The sequence below is a fragment of the Diadema antillarum genome, unplaced genomic scaffold (assembly GCF_040938485.1).
Source record: "Diadema antillarum isolate AM-2024a unplaced genomic scaffold, OU_Dant_1.0 seq00000345_RagTag, whole genome shotgun sequence".
Classification (NCBI taxonomy): domain Eukaryota; kingdom Metazoa; phylum Echinodermata; class Echinoidea; order Diadematoida; family Diadematidae; genus Diadema; species Diadema antillarum.
This window is the reverse complement of record NW_027271356.1, coordinates 1,057,018-1,082,835: the sequence shown is the minus strand read 5'-3', so window position 1 is coordinate 1,082,835 and position 25,818 is coordinate 1,057,018. Positions and strand designations below refer to the sequence as shown.

Here is a 25,818-nt window from a genome sequence, read left to right as displayed (position 1 = left end):
AAAGATATGCATAACAGTATACACAGAGACACACAGTTATATGAATAGATAGATGTATTGCAGCATAAACTATCAATGTAAAGATGAACATAACAGTGTAATGATACATTGAAGTTTATCATCAACATTTTTTAACAATATTTATTACTATGTCCACATAAATTCACATGTTTATTCAACTTCACATGCATAAAAGATATTTTGAATATTAATTTTTTTAAATCCACAGAAAAATATGTACACATGTTAATTACATACTTGAAGGTATACAGGCTTTATTTTTGTATTATCAGTTTACTTTTGCATCTTCTTCTTCTATTGATCTTTCATTGACTCACCTCATCAAAGGTTTTTACCACCTCCGTTCCCACCTGACCTTCCAGCGACGTCAACTCCAGGGACTCGAATCGCTGTGCAAGTTTGTCCTCTTCGCTCTCCGCATCGTCTCCGTGGTGATCCTGATCGGCGGAACACTCCTCAGCGTTTCTATCCCCAGCGCCGGGAGCACTGGATGCATTGTCTGGCCTTCCCCTTAGTTCTTGCTCCCTGTCAGAAACAGAGGGGGCAAAAATGACATCCTCACTGCACACCTGTGACCTGTCTACATCTTTACTAAGGATCAAATGAAACCATACAAAGCGTAAAATTTGTAATTAAAAAAAAAAGAGAAATTTGCACCCTCTTCCTAATACTGTCAAGAATGATCCTCTCCTGGTAAAAAAAACCCAGCATCATATCCAGAATGCATATCATTAATTTGAATTGATAGTCATAATATAACATTTACCTGATGATATTAATGATGATTATCTTCACTGCACACGTAAACATACGTACTCAGTATAAAATGAACCAAACAAAGAAAAAAAAATGATTTAAAACACAGTAACCAATTTGCAAAAAGAAGAGAAATTTGCCCCCCCCCCCCCCTTGCTGATATTGCAAGATTGTAAAATTCACATGCAGCACTAGATATATAAACTGTTATTGTTGCGAGGGTTTAAATATTGCAAATTCTGTGAATTACTGTTGGACCGCTACCCAACACGCAAAAATGCTGCCATGTGCTAGGGCAATGGTGCACTTACAATAGCCTCTGTGTCAATTCACGATAACAACATCAAGCAAAAATGTCCATGATCTCCTCATTCACGGAAATCTGTATGCGAAAATAACGGCTTATACAGCACACGGAGTTTTACTTTGAGTATTGTAGGAGTGAGATGCAGTATTTGACCCAGCAGCGTGCGATGTCTGCTTTGCGGCTCTTGATGTTCTCCTCCCAAGCCTCAATGTCATCCCTGTCCATCTCACTCTCCTGTATCGGCTTGTTCTCCGCCTCAGAGAAGATGCGGGTAGCGCTGGCTAAACACAAATATACCACTTTTATTAATAAATAAGGGCAAACACCGCACAGTTTGTTCAGCTATTCAACCACACAATTTCACTTCTGACGATTGTGGCCCTTCTTAACAATAGCAAATCAGTCCAGATATCTACAAAATTTAATCTTGAAGGAGGCCTTTCAGACTACCACTTTCTGTCCAACATATCAAAAGTATGGGGCAGAACACCCACCCAAATTGCTCCTTGTTCATTGTTTCTTCCTGACAAGAGATCTCTAAAGAAACAATTTAGTTGATTTCACTATTACTTCATTTTTTTTTTTTGCAAAAGTCATGATACACAATGACTGTCGTTTTCCTGACACTCTCAAAGACTTGCACTCGGTAAACAACTTGGCTTTGCTTCAAAGAGCTTTTGCAATTTGAAGAGCATTCAAACTAGTTTGGACAAGTTGACATTTAATTCATACCCCAGAATACAAACATGTTCCATGATTACTGCCATTGGGTTTTTATTTCTTATATGTACAAAATTTAATTTTGCACTGTTATCTTCAGAAATCTGTGCCTATATAATTTTGATCCATTCTCTGAAGATCTCACCTAAGCAGTGACGCGCCTGCTGGTAATCATCCTGGGTGATGTAGTACTGAGACAGTGTGGCGCAGTTGAGGGCCCAGTCCACTGGATCGTACTGGTTCGTCTCAAGCTGCCTCTTCAGGGTGGTGTGACAGTATCTGGCTGCCTGCGTGGTGGAAGAGTTGATATAATGATAATAGCTACAGGCATACCTGCAACAGTTCTCACCTAGCAGGAGCTTAAGAGATGTTCCCCTTTGCATACTCCACGCTGTACACAGGAAATTGCAAGTGAAGATGACCAATCTTATGGGTCACACAGTAATATTGAAGACACATTAATATTTTGGATACACTGGGTACCACTGGAGTAAATGACTAAGTGTCTTTCGCACACTCACACACACACACACACACACACACACACACACACACACACACACACACACACGCAGCAATGTGTGATCCATGTATCATTACTGAGAAATATTCTTATGTGTTTCATATCATATCTTCTCCCTGACATTCAACCATTTTCATTCCTGTAATGCAGCCTTGTAGATGTTCAACAAAGTGTGGCAGCACAAAGTGTAATAGCAAGATTCAGTTACACAAATAGCACTTCTGAAGAAATGGGAAAGAAAAAATCCATTCACTTTACCAGTGTCTTTTCTCCCTGCTTCTCATAAACCTGAGCCAAGTAATAGAGGGTGAGTGTGTAACACTTCTCAAATTCTCTCTCTCTCTCATGGTCTGATGGCGCATTACTCTCATCAAGGAACAACCTGAAAGGAGAAAAAGAGAGCTGAACAGTAATGCCTACACGGATGCAAGTTAATTCAGATATATCATATTGATGTTATCTGCACACTTATGTATTATGTAACACACTTTCGACATTAAAAAAAAGAAAGAATCAATACAAACTGGGCAGAAGAGTTCCATGTTCCATTAGATCTCTGAAAATATGAAACATTTTGCGGTGTGGAAATATTCCACAATTTCTGTGCTCCACCATGATACTGCTAAAATATTTGAAGTGATATCAAATTTTGTACAAAGATACTCTCATACGCAAGATTGTAAACAAGCGCTGCAAAGTGAAAATGGAACTATGCAGAAACTTTTACAGAATAAGCAACAGAGGCTGACCCATAGGCAAGAATTCTCTTGATCCCATCTGATGACAACAGAAAGTTACGACTGGGAGGGGGAATTCTCTTAGTTTATTGACTTTCTAGTTTGCACATGTGTGACTGATATTCCAACTTGGTATTAAGACCATCAAGTGGTACATCGACAGTCATAATTATATGACACATACCACAGTAGCTTTCAAAGAGTTCTATCACAACAATAACTGGAAAGTGGATTAATTATTTAAGTACCCACAAATTATAAATTACCTATGGCAGTAAAATCCCAGAACTCCTGTATATCCATAGACAGGTAAGGCTCCATTGACATTATTCATGAAGTCAAAATTATTCAGTGATAACATGCAGATAATTAGCTGATGCTATAGTGTCGTACTTGAGTCCACTATGCACCCCATTCACATTTGATTACTCTAAAGAAATGGTCACTAGCAAAACTTCTTAAAGTTTAACTTAGAAATACTTCACTAAGTTTGCTTGTACGTTCAGATTGGTGAGCAAAAAAAAAAATCTTGAAGTTTCAACTGGTGCACGTACATGCGCAACAAGGAAGAAAGTGTGCCCCATCTGACTGCTGATGATTGTTACGTAAACAATGAGAAAAAAGAGGTACAGTTAGTTTACCACAAACAGGAATTGGCCCGGTCGTGTGACAAACTTTGCAAATTTTCGGCTGCGTGCGTTCAGACTGCGTAAACTATGAGAAAATTTGGAAAGGTATAGGAAATTTCCTTAATTTTAGTGGGAAGTTTTACGAGAAGTTTTTGGAAAGTTTGTGGTAACACTGGCAAAACTTCATGAACCATAAACTTAGAGAAGTTCTGCCAGTGTGGCCGCAGCTTATCAGATAAACATCAAGCAGAGAGGCACATGTGTACCATTCGATTCCTTAATTCCTCTTGTTTGACCTCACTCCAGCTTCTGCGAACATGTCTTGATATGAAATGCCAGAGCAAAAAACTCCAGATATGAAGCACTTACTCATGTAGAATGCGTGGCGAGGATCCTACATCTTTCTTGAAACTCTTGAAAAGGCTTTCCGCTTCCTAATCAACAAATATATTTCAACAAAAGCCACGGTTATAGTATCTCATTGTCACATTGCACAGAATATCACACAAAAGATTAGCACTGGAGGAGTCAATGTCTTTCTCTCCTAAGTTAATATGTTCCATTTCCTTTCCAGTTTTTAGTTCAAGAGCATTTAAACAAGTGTAAAAGACTACATATTTCCATACAGTCATAGTCTTGTTTACAAATGACACTGGCAATCATAATCATACCATAATGATTCCCTAGTAACATAATAACAGTAATATACTTCCAAACATGCAAATTTCAGATCTTAGCCCTGTAGGAGAATGGCTATCCAACCTGTATCATAGCACTGCCAGCATTCTAACATCAATATCTGGGCCCCATTTCATTAAAGACGTTAGGATAGCAACTTTTGCTGGAATGGCAACTTTCCATAGCAACAGCCAATCAGGAAGCTGTATTCTTGTTGTTCCCATGACAATTGTCATTCCAGCAAGAGTTGCTATCAGAACAACTTTTCCTAAAATGGAGCCCAGGGAGATTCTAAAGAGCAAATTAGAGATATACAGTGTACTTGTGTGTACCTGCATCTCAATGGACATAACAATTCTTGCATCAGGGAGATTCTTCCATACGTTTATCTACCATGACATGCTTTACGATGATCCACATTTCTCTGTGACCACTTAACCAAATTGAATGAGGTTTTCCCAGCAAAATATAGGTAAGATATTATATTTTTAGACCCTGAAATAGCATTCCAGCAGTTTAATCATATTGAAAGTTATCAATGCGGAAATCCGATTGTCATTTCTTTTGGGACATACTGTACATGCAAGGAGAAATCGAAGCTTTCAGCAAGTCTCCTGCAGAATTTAGGAGACTTGGCAGCCCTGAAGCATCCCTCTCTTGACAAACCATGACCATGAATTAGTTTGCATTGGTACAGTTTTTGCTACTCTCTTCCAGTAAGGTTCACTTTTTCAAATCGTCATTCTCCCTCCTCTCAATTGATGCTTTGTATAGGATGGACACATTGTTGGCTGAGAACCAGAACGGCACTATTAGGTTCTAGGATTTGAGCGTAAATAAAAATGAAACAATTAATTTTTATGAAAAACTAGAAATATCACTGAAGGTGATTAATACCCCCGCCCCGTGACGACAGTCTTACCCAAGGAATGATCTTTCCTTGATCTTCTGCCATTTAAATGCCGTTACCATGGCAACGCAGCTTCCGACACGTCCGAAAAATATGTCTTGCACATCTTCCCACCAAGACTATTGTGTGTGCCACATTTCATAAGCTTTTGTCAAAAACTGAGGAAGTAGTTCAATCCACAAGATCTTTCCTTGATCTTCCGCCATTAATATGCCGTTACCATGGCAACGCAGCTTCCGACACGTCCAAAAAATATGTCTTGCACATCTTCCCACCAAGATCAAGGTGTGTGCCACATTTCATAAGCTTTGGTCAAAAAACTGAGGAAGTAGTTAAATCCGCAAGATCTTTCCTTGATCTTCTGCCATTAATATGCCGTTACCATGGCAACGTACTTTCGGGTACTGTCAAAAAATGCGTCTTGCACATCTACAACCAAAGGCACACATCTGTACCAAGTTTCATGGAAATTGGGCAAAAACTGAGGAAGTAGTTTGCAACACAAAATTTTCCATCATTTTGGCTCATAATATGTGAGCTGTTACCATGGCAACATACTTTTTGTCACTGTCAAGAAATGTGTCATGCTGACCTATATCCTAAGACAAACATTCAATATGAATTCCATGAGAATTGGAAGAACACTGATGAAGCAGTTTTGCCATGAAGCATTTTGCCCTATATTTTACCAATAACATGCCGTTACTATGGCAACGCACTTTTTGCCACTGCGGAAATATGTGTCTTGCACATTAACATATTCAGATGAACATCTGTACCTAATTTCATAAAAATTGATCAAAAACTGTGGGAGGAGTTCGCGACGCAAGATTTGTACCCATTTTTGCCCATAATATGCCGTTACCATGGCAACGTACTTTTGGGTACTGTCAAAAAATACGTCTTGCACATCTACAACCCAAGGCACACATCTGTGCCAAGTTTTATGGGAATCGGTTGAAAACTGAGGAAGTAGTTCGCGACGCAAGATTTGCAACGGACCGACCACCCGACCAACCGCCCGACTGACCGCCCGACCGACCGCCCGACCGCCCGACCGTCCGCTGATTCCTATGTACCCCCTTCAAACTTCGTTTGGCGGGGGTATAAAAAAAGTTTATTTAATCAAAAGTGGGCAGATTTATAAGCACTGTTCCAAATAACAGGTAAAATAGAACCCTTGTGGTTTTGATTTTTGACATTTTACTGAAAATGAGAATAATATAAAATAGGCCCCATAATGTAGAGGAGATCGAGCTCTACAATGTGATACCAATAATTTACTGCCCCCTAGAATTGCAATAACAGCCTTCTGGTCCTCATCTGACATGCTCTTCAGATTAAAAACTAGAAATGTCGCTAAGGCGACTGCTATGCCTCCGCCATAATGCATGATACTCCTAATAGGTCTATAGTACATGTGGACAATGCATAATTACATTTTCACAATATTGTCAAAATATTGAAATTATTGAAAATTTGTCACAAATGTGTTGAATGTTCACCTTCCTTTACCTAGGTTTAATTAGATGAATAGGAGAGCATGTATTTGGGGATTCAAGGACTTTAACCTGACTTTGACTCATTCATAAGTGTATGAATACTGTAATTTTCAAGGTATGGAGAAAAAGTGTAATTTCTGTATTGAAAAGTACACTGTTACCATTTTCTTTTGGCATTTGACCCTAAAATTCATAGGATAATCACTGTCAGTAAGTTTCAAGATAACTTGAGCCACTTCTGAGATATGGAGGAAAAAGTTAGTTCAGCACTTTCCTTTGATCTTTGACCTTTTGACCTTTGACAATTTGAAGTGTTGCACTTGACCATTGACCCCTGACCTTTGACCCTATGAACCCTAGATTCTCTAGATAATAACTGCCAGTCAGTACATGTTTATATACTATGTTCCATGAAGATACCTTGAACAATTTCCAAGGTACGGAGAAAAAAAGCGAAGTTTTAATATTTTAACTTGACCTTTGACCTTTGACCTTCGACCTCATGACCCAAAACTTTCACCAAAGAATCTTAATTGGGTAATACATGTATACACTAAGTTTCAAGAAAATATCTTCAGGCATTGCATAGATATGGAGGAAATAGTGAAATTTTACGTATTTGACCTTGACCTTTTGACCTTTGACCTTGACCATGTGCACCCAAAAGTTGATAGGCACAACTTCACCCCCTAATACACATACATGCCAAGTTTCATTAGGATACCTTAAAAGGTTTTGATAGTTACCCTGTCCACAAAATTTATTACGGACGGACGGAAGGATGGACGGACGGAAGGACGGACGGACGGAAGGACGGATGGACGGACGGACGGATGGATGGACGGACGGAATGACGGACGGACAGACGGACAACCCGAAAACATAATGCCTCCGGCACCACTTCGTGGCGGAGGCATAAAAAATAATAATAACACTTTTTTTTTAATACTTAATTTTTTAAATGCCGACCATAGACTGGTCATGCATGGACTCACCAGAAGAAATTCCTTGGCTTTCTCATGATCTCTCCTGGTACACCACAGAATTGCCAACTGCATGAGTGCAACCACAGAAAAGCATGTGACAAGGTCTAATTGCAACATTACAAAAAGTCATCAAGTACTGTAAAAGTGGAAATTTTCGCGGTGTCGAAATTTTCGCACATTTCACGCAACCAGAAACTAGCAAAAAAATAAAAGCACGCGAATATTTTTGCTCGCATATGTTCCTGTGTGGGATGTCTGGATTCCGTGGAATTAAAAACACGCGAAACTCTTTTGACACCGCCAAGCGCGAAAAATTAGTCGCGCAAAAATATCCTCTTTTACAAGCCTGTATACGCCGAATATTTCGCAAGGCTTTTATTTTTGCGCATTTCGCGAGTCAGGTGCTATTCGCAAAATTAAAGGCACACAAAAATATTGACTCTGATCCCGATGTGAATGTGACGTACACGTGTACTCTTCTCCGTTCGGTACAGGACTCCAATATCGCGAATTTAAAACCACTCGCGAAATCCTTGGGAATTCCCGATTCGTGAAAATTTAGACTCGTGAAATATATGGCGTATACAGTACTTCTCCCACTGCACGCTAGTCCTTTAAAAGTGACACACTAGTGTAGAGTCTACAAGTTTTAAGAAATACCAAATGATATGAAATTCTCATTTCTTCAAAAACTAATTTGGCGGCTATTTTGACACTCGTTGCACCAAAACAAAGGTCCTGCATCTACATCCAATGCAACACACACAAACATGTACACACACACACACACACACACACAGACATAATAACACTCAAACAAATTGCTGTCAGCATGCTTGCTAACCCTGAAACCTAGGAAACAAGAACAAATGAGGGGAATATTTTTTAAAAACAGGATTCCTACATTTCCAATACAATACCACACCCAGGTTTGAACAAAAATAGGGAAACATGATAAAATAACTCTTTTTTTTTTCTTTCTGTTCCTGGGGTGAAAATAGGGGCAACTGGCAAGTATGTGTCAGGCTAGATTATAAGCTATGTAGTTGCCTTGGCTATTCTTAGTTGTTTGAAACAGTATGCCTCACTGAGAAGAAAAAAAACAAAAAACAAATCATTGTCAGCTTTTGAAAATGGGCATTTAAAGTACTCTAAACAACATTATGAGGAGGGGGAGAGAGGGGAGGTGGAGGGGGGCATACAACTGGTCCTAACAAGCAATTATTGGGCTAGAAACAAGGGTCATGTCTACGGCTACTCATGACTGTCTCCTGTAGCATGACTGAATTTGTCACTACAGCTTCCTAGATCCAAATGAGATGGGTGTAAGATATATGGTATCTCAAACAGTTAAAATGCACACTGCACCTGATTTAGGATGTTGAGGGCTAGCTGAATGCACCGTTCATCCATTCTGTACTCCTTGAGAATGTCATTAGCCTTCACAAGATGCTCATGACCTGATGATGTCTCCTCCGTCTCCAAAAAGTTCACACCCAGTTGGTATTGCACCACAGCAAGACGGAACTTGACTTCTGTTGAAATCATAAACCGATTTTAAGAAAATAAAAACATAGTGGTAAGCTTATCTGTGCATCCTGGATTAACAAAATACACGTTAACAGAGATTCCAACCCAAAGCACCTTCTGATCGGGAGATTCTCCCGCCTGAAACCCCTAGCAAACGGGAGACTCCAACTTGATGTGTGCAAAGCGCGAAGTTCCTAGGGTTCTAGATGCTCTCTTGTGCTATCTAAGGCTTATTTTTTCAACATACGATAGAAATAAGTAAGAAATCCTTTCCAACGGGAGACAAAGAGCCAGGGCAGGAGAAATTAAATCTCAAACGGGAGAACGGGGGATTTTGCAAAAATGGGTTTTCGGCGGGAGATCTCCCGTCGAAAACGGGAGAGTTGGAGTCTCTGCGTTAAGCTTTGAGAAATCATCCAAATTACAACAACAACAACAATACACTGTCCAAGGTGTTTTCAACAATATGCCTTTAAAAGGCATCAATGGCATGACTAATAAATTTATAACAGATCTTGTTCTTTATTTTTTTTTTACATTATGCATACAGTCGTTTATAGTTCAGGTTAAAATCTTTTCCCTTATTCTTTTTCTATCAATAATATCAAACCTTGATAATTACTTTCTAAATGAGCACATACCGGTATGTAATTCCTTGAAGCAACTACATGAAACAGTGCCTGGATGAAGACTTCAGGCATCCTACTTAAGCCCCAAACCCATTTTTCTCAAGAATAAAATTGTTGGAATGGGTCTGTATTTGTATGTGAATGTACGCAAAGACAGCTTCATCCCTCAAAGCAGAGCCTCTCTCCAGCAAGTTCTGATGATATTGCCTGAGCTTTTTAACAGCACAACATTTTGAAGTATAGGCTTGAATGCCAGGTATCAATTAACAACTTTGATTTCAATTCAATATTATCAGAAAGTGATGCGTTGTATTGTTAATTTCACAGTATTTTCCTTCGTTACTACATTGTATTGATATTGTTTATTATATGTTTGTAAATGTTTTGCATAGTTGGAAATGAAATGAAAATGAACTGATTTTCACCTTTTGACGTCTCTGTTCCATCAGCGGATGATTCAAGCTCCTTCCGTATGTCATGGAGCACCTCTCTTGCCTTGTACTTGGACCTATATGGATCTGTCTCAGGGTCATTCTTGGAATCCTGCAAAGAAAATGGGAGTCATTTATGCAACATTTTGAGCAGGAGTCTTTGTGGTACAATCACTGCATTCACAACAGCCAGTAAAAATCATAAACTACATGCTTATTTTAATGTATACATGTATTGACTGCTTCAACAACAGCGTACGCCGCGATTGTTGGCAAAGAGTGAGTTGTTTTGAACAATGACATGAAAGTCGGCGTCAATATCAATGCTTCCCCATACAACAGTTTGGTTCAAATTTACACGAGTGACTGAAAATAAGCCATTAAGTATTTCCTGTGATTTTGGTGCAATTCAGACATGAAGAATTTGAGATAGTGATGGATATGAAACAACATTAATGCCAGGAAGCCTTGCTCATGGCAAGATCTTCAACAATTGTACAAATTACTACAAATCCATAGAGTTACCATAGAGATAGTGACATCTGTAATACATGCAGATGATTGCTGTGAAGTTGCAATTTTTATGTAAACTGTAAGCCTGAGACGCGTACATAACTGTACACTACCTACGCGTCTAGATCAATACAGCAGCAGAATAGCTGAAGTGAATGTTGTGAAATTCAATAAAAAACCTTCACCAAGGCTGTACCTCCCATGGCAAAATTCAACCGCATGCATAAGCATACACCATTGTAGATCCTAGGTTTTACATGTACATGTAGGAGGCCATCAAATTTTGGGCGGCATTATGTTTGAATTATGGGTGGCTTATTGTTAATGTTTGACTAATAGTAAGAAGGTGGGACTGTCAGCCTAGGTACAGTGTATAAGAAGCCCCAAAGGCAAAGTAGGTTCTAATTTTTGATGATTGATAAGGGTTCATTACGATGCCCTCCCATGGATCTTGCCCTGAAAATTAGTGTCTAGGTATAGTTGAGTGTCCAACACATTGACACCCTAATGTTTTTCTATCAATAGATACTTAAAATATCTCACGATTCACCTGAAATTTTACTCACATGTAATGAAAATACTCTGAATTCACAAGTGCGCATTAAAAATGCAATTTGTAGTACACGCTCCAAGATAACTGCTTCAAACACGTGGGTTGTTAGTTTGACGCATTCAGTTGCGCTGTAATTTTGAATCCAACACCCCTGACCTCTTACGTGTGAAATGCACGTAATGCTTTTCCAATGTGCATTCTTAATAGGGTGTTGGATCGTGTCCTTCCTACCTTCGGACGTTTTGTGCTCTATCTCATAACAATCATAATCTACGCTATCATTGTTATTAAAGTATAGGAGCTATTGATCGGAGCTGCACTTTGAAGCGCAGCTCCGATCGCATGAACTCCCGATTATTCAAAATGGCCGTCAGTGAAAGACAATGTATACCCAGTCATTGCGTGTCCGGACAGGTTGTGGGACCGGACGCGTACTGTAAAGTGCGTCTGGTTTGACAATGACGCGCCTACATAAACAGTTGTTTGTCAGTGAGGAGCGGTGCGTAAATGCGTATTAAAAGTAAAATAAGCAAGTCAGTACGCGAGAGTCTTAAGTGTCCGGACACCCAACCCCCCATCCTACCATCCGCACACGCTGCATATAATCTTCGTTTTCGGTACGGTAAGTTGTGAATTGTGTATGTCAATATCGATAACATAGAAATGAAGTCTAATTAATGAAAATTGTCGTTACCAAGTTTGAGGTGACAAAAATTATGTCAAGTATCAAAACTCAACATGATCACCATGTTCGCTTTGTGTTCGCTTTGTTGTTGTGCACCACCCTCTAGTGTAGTGGTACAGCCCTGTCGCTTTTTTACAGCGACTGACCAACTGAATTGACTGGGCTCTGTATAGTTAGACATAGATAGACTGGACTAAAATAGACCATCTATCTTAACTTAATGGTCTAGTTAGGCTATTCACATTCAGATTAATCATTTCTCGATTCTAGTTGACCAAAAATTTAGAAATTACAGAATACCGGCTAGGCGGCTCTCCCTTAGATATGAATTTCAGCCCAAAGGGCTGAAATTTGTCTTTCCCGTCCTCTGGGGCCCCCAAAAAGCCGGGAACGGAACGGCCGTCAAAAAGTAGGTTGACCACAAAATTTTTATGAAAATTGAGTGGTTTCAGAGGGAAACTGCTCTAAATCAACATAACTCGAGAAAATCGTCGATAAAGAAAATCGAGCAATTTTGACGGAACTATTTTAATCGTGATGACGTCATCACAGCTGGCAGCCCTTCTTCCTCCATCTCTTTTCGACACAAGTCATTCACAATCAATCACACTACACACTATTTTGGCGTATTGTCATGAAACAATTGCGCGCTCAACTGCTATACGTACTGTACACTGTACTAGTAAACATGCGCGCGTTGTGCAGACTCAATACGCGCTACCACTGCCACAAGGACGCATAAGCTGTTATGTGTGGATATTATGTGTATACTGCATGCATATAGTCAACATGGTGGGCTGTCAAGCGCACCCACACAGTGCGTAAGCTCTACTGTAAGCTAGCACCAGCAATTAGATAAGTGATTGCTGTGTAGTCTCACCTAGTTTTCTTGTTGTCTACACGGATACGGACTATCCTCAACTCCTAAAAACGTGAGTAGACATCGTAAATACGGGTAAATTTTAACGGCTCGTCTAGACTAGCATCGTCAGAATCTAACGTTAGAACTACATTATTATCGCTATCGGGGGACACCCCCGAAACCCCCGTAAACAACGTATGAATACCACACTTCTCACCGCACAGAGCAAAGAAAACACACCTAAACAAATGCAATCGTCGACAGCCGAATCACGGACCATATAGCAGATCGGATTAATATTTTACTTCTGATGGTTGCTATCGGTGAGCGTAATTACGCTCTTTTCAGAGCGATTTGCGCTCTTCGTAATTGGCTGCCGGTATTCTGTAATTTACCCAAAAAATGTCCAATCTCCAAACATGCCACTGACAAAACACAAATCAACCCAAATAATTTAGTGTTAAATCCAAATATTAAAGTGAAAACAAAGTTCTGGTAAGGGCTTGAGAACCCGTCTGGCACCATTTCATATTTGCTTGCAATATATCGAAAGAGTCTACAAAGAAACTTACCTGGCTGATGCGGTTTGCCGGAATGATGAGTCATTTTGGAGTATTTTGAGAAAAATAATAAATGTAGGTAGACCGACTCTTAATATTCCAGAAGGCTCCAGACTAACTCGGTCTCAGGGAAAACTCGACCCTATTTCAGACAATTAGTTCAGTTCGGGAAACCCACTCACAAGGGGGGCCCCTCCTTATAAGTAACCCGTCCCCCTTATAAGTAACCCCGTCCCCCTTATAAGTAACCCCGGGGCACCCCTTATAAGGAGTCTCCACGCTTTTTTGCAATGCAACGCGAAAATGAAAGGACTGCGGCAATTCGCTTGATTATGTCCATAAAGCTTCACAAGTTTCCTAGTTACTCACGAAATTTGAGCAAAATCAGTTCGAGGCATCATATCTAAAATCATGGATTTAAATACGATGTCAAACGACGGAGTCCGTACTCAGTCGCCACGTCTGCACTCAAGCATTGCCGCGCCGCCGCGCCTGGCGACACTCACGCCAGTAATCGCTCGCATTTCAGCATTCGCATGGGTCGTTTGACATCGCATTTAAATCCATGATTTTAGATATGATGCCTCGAACCGATTTTGCTCAAATTTTGTGAGTAACTAGGAAACTTGTGAAGCTTTATGGACATAATCAAGCGAATTGCCGCAGTCCTTTCATTTTCGCGTTGCATTGCAAAAAAGCGTGGAGACTCCTTATAAGGGGTGCCCCGGGGGTTACTTATAAGGGGGACGGGTTTACTTATAAGGAGGGGCCCCCCTTGTGAGTGGGTTTCCCGAACTGAGTTACACACAATTCGTGATCGCCATGTTAATCAGTACTCTATAATACTACGGGTACCAAACGAGGCCTTACTGAGCAGACAGGAAAGTGCGTGCTAATCCTGTTGTTGTTTATCAAGCGTCTTTGATTGTTTTTAGAGGTGCTTGAGAGGCGCACACTAATTTTGCATGCGCGCAAAAGAGGTTTTTGATGCGCGCGTGAATTGTAACAACTCGGACCATTACTGCGAGTAGCCAGAACGCTACAATGTAGTTTTAACAGGCCGCTCCCACATGCATAGTACAACATTGTCACTGTACAATCCAGAGGGACAACCAATACAACTCATCCCGCCGTTAAGCACAGCGAGGTCGAGTTATCCCCGAGTCCGAGTCTAGCCTGACCCCGTTCGGGTAAGTTCTGAGACTGAACGTTTTTGGTTAATATTTCCCATTTTCGTCGTTATGCAGCTGTCATTTGTATGACGCACCTCTTGACCCCCGGGATAGGTGCGTCAAAGTACCAATGTGCGTCATACCTTTTAGGTACCATGACGTACCCTCCGTCACAAAAAGTGACACACCTTTATGAGACATTGACGCATTAACCATGAAAAATGGTGACGCACCTCTTCGTGAAAATGACTGACCCTTGACGCACATGTTATTCGCGGTACGTACCAGACTGGAAAAGTGTGCGCTCACGCAATTCGCTGCCTGCGAACTGTGTGCACCGAACGGAAATTCGCGCGCGTGAATCCCTGTCGCCTACGGACCCTGGATGTTTCATGGATCGCCGTGGTATCCCCATGTGTGGGAGGCTGGGGAGCGTGAGTATAGTAGCTTAGCTGCACACTGTAGCCAGCTGCCACTACACTACAGTCCCCTACTAGTATTTCGTTTTGAGTCGGGGTAGAAGCGTTCCGTTGTGCAATGTCTGCTTGTATTTCTCATCTTCTCCATCCGCTTGGATTGTCCCTTTCCTCTCAAGTACGAAATGATTTTTAGAGTGTTGTGTGTGTTTTTTGTAACGTTATAGCATCATATTTCTGCAAGGAAGAGGTGAGTTTCTGTTCGTGTATTGATGTGCACTGCAGTATGTGCAGATGAAAAGCGTTCGAACTTTCTTTCCCGAGGCCGAGTATCGTGGAAATTCGATGTAGGCCTATTTCTAGGCCTATCAAAGGAGATCTCATATAACAGAATACTTATAACAAACTATTTTCCGGTCAAAATGAATTGATTTCCTTTGTTTTGTATCGTTTATTGACTTGATCCTAAGGATCTCGTCGCAATACCGAGTTTCCAATGTCTATATTTATTTTCGCGTAGCTTTCGGTGCTGCCAACTTTTGCTAGGGCCTGATTAAATTTACTACACTAAACTTACCGTTCTCCACTGTCGTTTCTCACACCTTGTTTTGTACGATTTCTTCCATTTTTATATCACTTTATTCGTTCCCTTTGTACTTTGAAGTATTTTACGTAATTCTTTCAAGTGTCTCGCACTGCTATTTTCGTAACGGCGATTTTTCCGCTTGCTGCAATCACTTTTTCGAACCGAAGCGACGAAGTTTGATACCAGCCGCTTTAGCGTGCTGTGGGTTGTCTTTCTAAATACATGTACCGGTATTTGTGTTGTTGGGAGGTGTTGATACTTTGTATTTGTTATTTATTTTCCTAGGTGTTTGTCTCGAGGGACTGCATTGTATGCGTGTTTCTTAATGTTGATAGGAAAAGGCTAAAATTGTCTGAGTGATGTCTGATGGTGATGATGATAACTATATGCTGGTGGAAAAAGACGGCTTACTGTGAATGCTGAGCGTACGTGCCGTTTGTTTTATTTCACTTTCCCTCTTATTCTTCTTTCCCCCTTACTCTTCTTTTCCCTCCCAAGAATGATAAAAAAAGAAATTACATACACCTCACAACAAAAAAGAACCACGTGCTTCCAACCTTCGTAAAGTTAAATCTAAATGTTCAACATCAGCAAAGAATATAAAGGGAAAGCACGAATGACAATAAATCAGAGCGAAGAGATTTGTGTTACATGCAGTCTCTTCGGCTCGAAGAAACTTGACACCCCACCTCTCTCCCCTTGTGGAAATTTCCACAAAAGCAGGTGCCACACCCAGGTGCGTGCCAGACGAAAGAATGCGCGCACTGGAATAAACAGCGTGTAAATATCCTGGAAATATCGATCGAAGAACCAGCTCATTAGTTGAATTAAAGGAATCATTGCAAAGATATCGTGATTCTATAGCCTTTCTTTTGGCGCATAGTAGGAAACATCAAACAGTCGAATACAGTGTACTTGATCGAATATCTTATGTTCCCTGAACACTAAAAAAAAAAGATCGATTAATCAGTCAATTAAAAATGCAATCACAGAAATAAAAAGGTCTCGTATGCCCAGAGAAATTCACTACGAGTAGGTTCAATGAGATGCATTCATCACCTGGTTAGACAGCAAAATCATGACAATTAATTTCAGTTCACGCTCATCATAACTGCTTATTACTTATTCAAAGTTTTGGCTATCAACATTCGTTCGTACGTGTTTTTTGTTTGTTTTGTATGTTTTTCCTAGTGAAAGACGTAATGATTTCTTCGTATCGAACGTAGACTGTATGTTTACCGTTTATCCAAACAGTAGGCGCCTAGGCGTATACTTTCTGAATATAGTCAGAAATTTCTATCAACACTTTAAATATATTACAAGACTCCCAAATACCAGTTGAAAAAAAAAAATAAGAAATCGAATTTTTGAGATATGAACAACAACAAAAAATAACTAGATCTGTCGTCTTTCGGACACGACACATAAATGGTATAAGTATGAACTTGATAGGCATAGCACTTTCTGAGCTAACCTCTGCACAACTTTTGGGGAGAAATAAAGAAAGAAGAAGAAGAAGAAGAAGAAGAAGAAAGAAAGAAAGAAAGAAAGAATCCGTACAGATACAGATTTGTGAAGGTGATTCGAGAGGATACTCGGATCACCTAAAAATGCGTAGGAAAAGACCACTTCAACTTCGAATTTCTCAAAACCGTTCCCTAGTTCATGGACATCCCATAGAAATGCGTGTTTTGATATATAGGCCTACACGTTGCTATGGCATGTCCTCGAACTATATCTAGTTTCACGAAACTACGGCCTGGCATGGCCACAGTAATTTTTTCCCGTAACCTCCCGCCTCCCCTTCCCCGATTCGAAAACAGCTTGATTGAAGCCCCTGCCTATATTTAAACACGACGTACATGGTTTATATGGCTAGTGTTTGAATAGAATTTACTATTTTAAGTTAATATAATAGACTCTCAGTATTGCAACTGATTGACAAATAATTGCCCTACATCGACGTAAATATTTTGTTCATAAATTTGAATAAGACTCTCAGTAGTTCCATAATCGTTTGTGTGTCGATCGGCAGGTTAGGGTTACGGAAAAAATAATCGCCGCCTGGCCTCTTCTCTGCCATGCCTCGTCTTCTGTATACGTATGTACGCCTGTACTGTATACATGTACAACATGGTCCACATCACGCACGTGGTTTTGCAGCAGATTACGGTCGACAGTCGATGCTACACTATAACAGTGAATGCGATAGAAGGATAGCGAGCTTCGCGATGCCGCGGGCTGTATGTGATGATTTTAATCACAAATCGTGTTTGGTAGTGTGGTTTTTTGAGCAAATTTGTGCTCAAACCTTCTGAAAAGACCTTTAGTCTGACATCAGATAGAAAAAGAAGACATACGAGAATGAAGTGAGTATCAGTATGTTATAATAAAACTGAATGAAAATTGTGTCATTTTCGCGTTTTCAGGAGCCGCTGAATTCGGCCGGCTCGCGATCGCGAGTTTGTTTTATTCTGTTACGGAGGGATACATACCATGCAAGAAGCCTCGCAAAATTACATGACGGTCCCATTAACGAACCTTTTGACACACTCTGGTTAAATGACCGACTATGACGCACATAATGGGTCAGTATTGTGACGGACATTTTGCTCCCATGACGGTACCACGCGTCATCAAATTGGTGGTACTTGACGCGACCATGACGCACCTTTCCCGGGGGTCAAGAGGTGCGTCATACAAATGACAGCTGCATTACCCATCGAATATCTTGTTATTACAGCATTATTCCGCACATTTCCTAGGCATACGTTCACATTTTGGAGCAAAATTTGACAACTTTTGCAGGCGTACCAGAACTTTGTTTGGGCTTTGCCTTTAAAAGACCTATGCGTCTAATCAATAGTAATAATGATTAAGTAAATTAAATATTAATATGAAGTAAATTAGGCCCTAAATTCTAATCTACGTTAAAAACCATGATTAGGTATAAATTTAGATCTAGTTCATGTTTCTAGATAGACTTTTCTTTCCGGCAGTACCTATTCTTCCCTTCTTTTTTTTTTTTGAGCCAAGGCTTTATTAGACTGTATCTACACACTTGAAGGGCAATAAATAAAAAAAGAAAGGTGCGGTATTTTTTATCAGAATAAGACAAACAATTTTCTGAAAGAAATCCATACACGTGTTTTAATGTGTGGGGCTGAAGGAATAAGTGTCGTGGAGTGTTCTACTTCTAGTGAAATCACGGCCTCACCTGCTCTGAAAGTTTCCTTGCTTCTGCATACTTCTCGACGATGTTCTGAACAAGTGAATCTCCCGATGCAGCCATAATTCTGTGAACTCATGAGCTTTCAGTTACTAGTAGTAAATTTACTTGCTCTGCCTCGGTAGCGATTGCAAAGTCTTCTGAATGAAACGGTGATGCCCCAACAGATCCGCCGTACACTAGCACTAGCACTCTGTGTACTAGGAGCACGGCCATAGAGATGTTATACTAAGAACTTATACATCTCTTTGAGCACGGCGCAGCAGTACCGGGTGCATGTGCAGTTGTTACCGGCTTACCGGGCGTACCGTGCCATGCCGGTACGTAGATATAACTAGCTAGATGCGGCGCGGCGGCGGCGAATTTCACCAAAGCGACCGTGCTTCGCTAAACCCGAGACGCGATGCGCATGATGCAGCCCATGCACGATAGATTCGTTCATTTTCCATCACCCCTACCCCTCGTTGCCTCTACCGCCCTTTTCGGAGGTCGCTCTCTCCGAGGAGGTGTGATAAATACTAGTACCTCCTTGCTCTCGACCCCAAGAGCAGCGTGATTGCGGGGTTGTGTGATCAGTGACCTATCATCTCTTTTATCTTGTTTACCCTGTGCGAAAGAGGAGGCAAGCTAATTCACCCAACATTCTTATCATCATCATCATTTTACTGGAAAATATGCCAACAATGTGCGCTCCTGCTACTTCATTTCTCCTCCGTCTACTTTTCCTCCTCTCTCTCTCCTTAAAGGGACTGTACAGTACTGGTTGAGGTGGGGATTCATGTTTTGAACATTCCGAAGTGAGATAATGAGAAACCTCTTATGAAATATGAAAGAGCATGTAATTTTAAGAAGGATTCAACGTTTATCTGATGAAAATTGGTCGTTTTCAAATGGCTGAGATATCCAAAAAAGTGATAATAAAAGGCAACAGGCCACGCCTTTTATTAGGATTTCTTTGTGTCACCTTGTTTTTGGATATCTCAGCCATTTCAAAACCGATTTTCATCAAATAAACTTTTGATACCCCTTAGAATTGCATGCTCTTTGACATCTCATAGAGTGGTTTCTGAATATCTCGCAAAATGTTAAAAGCTAAATCCTCACCTCGACCAGAACTGTACACACCCTTTAATGTCTCCTCATATTTTCTTCTCCTCCATCTTATAATTTTCTTCCGTTCCTTTCTGTATTGTGCAAAACCTCAGGAGATTACTCCATTTCTCCCTCCTCCCTTCTTCCCATCTTCATCATCCTCCCTCATCTTCTTCCACTCTTCTATTTTCCTTCTCCTTTCTCTATTCCTTCTCTGTCTTCTCTTCCTTTTTATCTGGGACTGAGATGCTAACATGTTTGCACATATTTCAATAATTTCCCATTGTCTAAAGCAAACAATAACTTCCATCCACCTCCCCCCGCCCCCGAGGTGGAGAGAGAGAGAAAAAAAATGAACAAGGATTTGTTCCAAAGAAAGCAAGAAACAATGCGTCAGTATAGCTATCCTTTCAGAATCCCTCCAGATGTATTTGACTGGCTGTCTTGTCAGAGGCTCATTTTGCCTACAGCATGCTTTGCTGGATGCTTCTATATGCCTTAAGTCTCCAATCATTGTTTTGCTTTTAAATGTCCCTTGAATTTTCATTGATGTATCATTTCAATATCACTGCCTCTATATTCGCTCTAACTTTTGCTTGGGGTATGACTTTCCACCATAATGTAGGCTCTTACACTGACAGAAAAAGATGACCATGATATCTGTTGGTAATAACTTGCATATATCAGTCCGAGTAATGCCTATCAAATATTGTTGGTAACATTTTCTCAGATGTGCAGTCACAATTTGCTATTTATATTGTACTTATATAATGGAACAAGAGATTTTCATTTCTTTTTTTTATAGATCCATAGACTTGGGACAAGCTTATAATACTTCAAGTGTATCAAACAGGTATGAGTATAGCCCGACCAGATGCTGTGTGAAGCATGCGACACTTGTGTACAGCGACAGGGCTGTGTATTGTTAGCATGAGTATAACTGATAGCATTACAATCTGCAAAATGGTGGTAGTGTCAAATGAATTCAAACCTAGCAACATATTTTTTATTCCACTACCTCTAGGAATAAATTAGGTCTGTCAAGAACAGTGCTACACTATGAACTGCCCCGTACATGGTTCAGTATGCACAAGTTTCTGGCAAAAGGTATGGTGCATGGTGATCTCTGCTCAAGCAGATTCTTAACGGCAGGGAAATCTCTACTCGGAGGGTATGAGCTTGAAATGAAGGAATCATAAATTTTTCTATCAGCGTGACTAAAGCAAGATGACTGCTAATTGTGATCTTTTGGCGAGTGTATTTCTGCTCTAGGTTGAGGAAAGGACTATAAGCTGGGTATTTCAAAGCGGTCACAGAACACCTTTGCATATCTAACATTTCAATTGATGACTGTATTTCCATGTTATTGTTTGAATTTAAAGATTTTATTTGCATCTCTTTTGTGTGTTATGGGTTTTCATTGTTATTCCTAAGTAAATTATCCATACTGTAAAAGTGGAAATTTTTGCTATGTGGGAATTTTTGTGCATTTTGCATGACCAGATACCAATGCAAAAATAAAAATGCAAATATTTTTGCACGGCATTATGCTCCACTAATGAATGGCTCGATTCCATGCCATTAACAACATGGGAAATTCATCTTTCCAGGATGAGTGCGAAAACTTACTCAAGCGAAAATATCCACTTTTACAGTATACATCCATCTTTTCATTCTGGTCCCTACGTTGTAATATAATAAATGCCGCATATTCATCTCTCACTCTCTCTTTCTTAATCCATCTCTCTTCCTCTCTCTCTTCAATATCTACAGCTTCATCACCATCCCATACTAATTTGTCAGTGTATATCCCATTGCGCAACACTAAAAGAGAACCAGAAACCCCGTCTCTAAGAAATGAATTTCCTTTCATTCAGTGGCAACACCAAACTCTTCATCAAAATCAACATTACTCTGTTCATTAATAGTGGAAAGAAAGATGTAGAGTGCAGCCTTTGGTACTGTACCTTGCTAGAAGTAAATTTGTATCCAGAATTGCAACAAACTTTAATTTCAAGCTTGCCGTAAGTATGACTCTTTCCTTTTCACAAGAGCATCCCTCCATTCATTTATCCAGCATTCATATATTACAATACGCATGACGCTATCAACTCCATTCAACACCAGTGCATCGACACGTTGCATATTTAAGCTATTCTAACCATGTTGAGAGTTTGCCTGTCATAGGTTGCAGCTAGGTTTTGCAAGCCCTACAAATCCGAACACTTGCACACCCCCCCCCCATACACACACACACACACACACAAAGAAGAGGAAAAACAAAACAGAACTACAAAATTACAATACTGTAAAACATCATCATATCTCATATGCCTAAACACCCTAAAAGACACACCCACACTTAATGGATAAAGAGACAAAATGAAAATTTGCTACATCTGCACTTTCCTGGTTCAATCTCTCACTCATTTCACAACTCACAAGTCCCTCTTTCAAACTACTGTATATGCCATATATTCCTACAGCAGTGCTACTTTGCGCAAAATTTCACACGTAGACCAATACACTGGATTTGAAGACTTTCCAGTGTAAACTTTCTGTAAATATTAAGTATGGTCTCCGTTGTGGAAAGGAAATTGCTCACTTTGGTTCTGTAACAATTGCTAATGCTAGTTTGTCATTCTGTTACTGGGGTTCTCAATAAAAGAAAACAAAAGGAAACTACTTGCAAAAGAATTAAATACAAGTCCTTATTGGCTATAATACAGTATAAGGCATATACAATACATGTGTCCGATAATCCCCCAAAACATAACATTTCACTCACAATTTCTGTCAATCAGCCAAACATATCAGCCATACATAATCGTACACAAAATTGATGAAACAATGCATGAAAAACTTTTTTGTCACAACGGTCAAGAGTTTAATCATGAGACAACTCGCAACATGAATGCTTTCGTTACACTGCACAGGAAAAAGACAGAATCTTTCTCAAAAGGAGGGGGGTGGGTATACATACTGTAGTCAATTTATGCCACATGATGAGGCACAATCCTTCGCTTGTTTTGATTTTTTTTTTCCTCCTCTCCAAATGTATTTTGTCTTGCAAACTGACAATTTTTTTTCTTCTAAAGGATAATTGCACCTCATTCAAAAAAATTAGTATATGTCCATCTCTTCTCAGGATCTTAAAACAATTCATCTTTAATCTTCTTTTACAATAAAAACACGTTTCTCCCACATCTCCTTTCCCAGTCAATTGTGCAGTTCCGTTATTTTGTTACTCATTTTTTTTTTTTCATAATACCCCGACTCTGGCTACCATAGTACAATGATCTTACTAATCAATATTCATTACAACTACCATACAACAGTTTGTAAAACTAGCGGTCCGACAAGCACCGCTTGAATATTATTATTATCACTTTTTTTTTTGTAAAAACAATTTGCAGTTAGGGCAACAGACATGATAACGACAAACAACACTGAATATTTTTTTTTTCTCAAAGTCATGGGAAGTCTACTGTACACAGGACACAGGCACCATCCATTAGAGAACTGATTGGTAGTCGAAGCCATATACACAAGTGGCGACACCAAACCAACTGGGTCGATTCGGTGTTTTGCAAAAAGATGAAGTGCTGTGTGACAAAGCATGGACGTATGGTCTCCACTTACAACCGATAGAGACGGACCCCCACAGCTTCATCATGTAGTAGTAGTAGTAGTAGTAGAAGTTGTAGTTTCAGAAGTAGAAGTTGTAGAAGCAGTAACTGTAGAAGTAGTAGTAGTTGTTGTTGTTGTAAACAGTAGTAGTAGTAGTAGTAATAGTAGTAAGACATAAAAGCCACAATACCTAGTAAAATACACCAAAATTTCATTGGAAAAAACATTTAAATTAGAGTGCAGCAATGTCACACGGTACATTAAATATTACTACTGACCCTAAAGTGCTCGCACCCTCAATCGCACACAGATACATTGACAATCACTCAACACCCTTGTACACAAAGAATCCTCACACACAGAATTTTCCAAATCTTGTGTTATTTCTTTTTTTTTTCACACATGCAAAAGACAGTTGGGACCAAAAAAAAAGTTTCTCATACACATACAGAATAACACACAAACACGCACACAACACACATACAAACATAGACACACTCATTCACTCATTTTCTCACCAACATGCAAACGCAAGGGCATTCACACACACTTATAAACATCCCCTCAACACGACAGAAAAGAGTAACATAAATAACCTATTCAACAGGTTCATACAACCTTCCTTTTTTTTTCCAAAAATTAAAAAAGAAAAAGAAAAGAAATAAAAAACATAACATTTTGGATACAGTAGACACCAGAAGAAACTGATTCACACAAGACAAAACAAAAAGGAACAGAAGCAGGATTGGCCGTGAGTGTACCAGGCCCATAAAACAAAAACAAGCATCGCAGGTTGGCGCGTGAGAAAACGCACCTCCTCCGCTTAATGAGCAACTGGCCTGCCAGAACAATCAATAAGAAGATCCTTTCACACGGCAACTCTACTCTTCACAAACTTGTATAACAATAGTACACTGATAATTACACCGCCGCAAAAGAGCGTGCCCTTATTTCCACATCAATATTTACCTATATCAAAATGTTTGTCTAGTAATTTCTTCTTTTCTTTTTCATTTTTCTTTTTAACAGATTGTGAAGTTTGGGGTTTGTTAGTAGAATATTTGTCTTCAATCATTTCTCTCAAGGTATTTCAATAAATAACAAATGTTGTTTTATCTAAATCCTTACCTGCACACTAAAATGCAGTCTACATTAGTCAACTTGGCAAATATACACACATTTATGATTTAAGTTGATGATAAAATAGATCAGATCAACTTAACTGAAGAAAAAAAAAACACAATATAGCCTTTTCCACATCCTAGTACACGTCAACATAAATGAAATTATACATCGAACCTGTTGGTCTGTTATACAAGTAGAACAAATGCAAAAGTGTATTTCATGATATTTCTGATGTTTTTAAGTGAAATCGATTAAAGTAATGCAAATAAGACGGGTAGACATTATCACTTGTAATTCAAAATGAAGCAAACTTGCTTCAGAAGGTGAATACACAATAAAATATCATACAATCTATATAACTTCTGTAACAAGTGTGTGTACACATTCCCTAAGAAATACACTGGATTCTACATAAGCCTGAATCAAGAAGAAAACACTCAACTGAAATTCTGAGGAGGCTAACCTTGTACCAGGTACAGAAAAAAAAAGAAGGAAAAACATCATTGCATCACAGATTTGGTCGAGTTGTGCCAAATGAAATGTTTTCTCAAAATTGATACATCTATCTAGAATCTAAACTTGTGTAATCTAACATTACAATAGCGATTAAAAAAACACTTTTCATGTGCATCAAATCTTCTGGCATATACGAGCGATTCTACATTTCATTATTATCTTGTTCCCATGGAATCAATTGAAAACATCACAAAAAAAGAGAGAAAAATTGATAACATTTCCATGACCTATGAATATCCATATTCTCAAAGCATGATGTATTGTAATTTGTTCATTTCTGAAACACGATCTCTGAGTACAGTAAAGTTCTCGTTACATTCCATGATTACACAACTGATGAAATGTGTACTCTCCTTGTATGCACTCAGCAGCAGGAAATATAGTTCACAAATCTGAAGATCCAATTAGAACGTAGAATACCTCACATACAATTGAGTCATCCGAATAATTCAAATCTGATACACGAATTTCAGACTCTATTGATCACTTTTTTAACTTCAGATCTGTTTAAATGACCATT

General features: G+C 39.4%; 1 protein-coding gene across 1 annotated transcript in view; it reads right to left on the bottom strand.

Moving 5' to 3' along the window:
* Window positions 1-19,084, bottom strand: part of LOC139730957 (KIF-binding protein-like) — a 33,685-nt gene extending 14,601 nt beyond the window's left edge. The window contains exons 1-9 of the mRNA XM_071641838.1: window positions 18,924-19,084; window positions 10,354-10,471; window positions 9,138-9,304; window positions 7,779-7,835; window positions 4,063-4,127; window positions 2,586-2,709; window positions 1,950-2,091; window positions 1,203-1,365; window positions 339-546 (exon numbers count right to left, since the gene is read on the bottom strand). Coding sequence (XP_071497939.1) covers window positions 339-546; window positions 1,203-1,365; window positions 1,950-2,091; window positions 2,586-2,709; window positions 4,063-4,127; window positions 7,779-7,835; window positions 9,138-9,304; window positions 10,354-10,471; window positions 18,924-18,998 — 1,119 coding nt within the window. The 5' untranslated portion in view covers window positions 18,999-19,084. The remainder of the gene's footprint in view (window positions 1-338; window positions 547-1,202; window positions 1,366-1,949; window positions 2,092-2,585; window positions 2,710-4,062; window positions 4,128-7,778; window positions 7,836-9,137; window positions 9,305-10,353; window positions 10,472-18,923) is intronic.
* Between the last annotated feature and the right edge of the window lie 6,734 nt (window positions 19,085-25,818).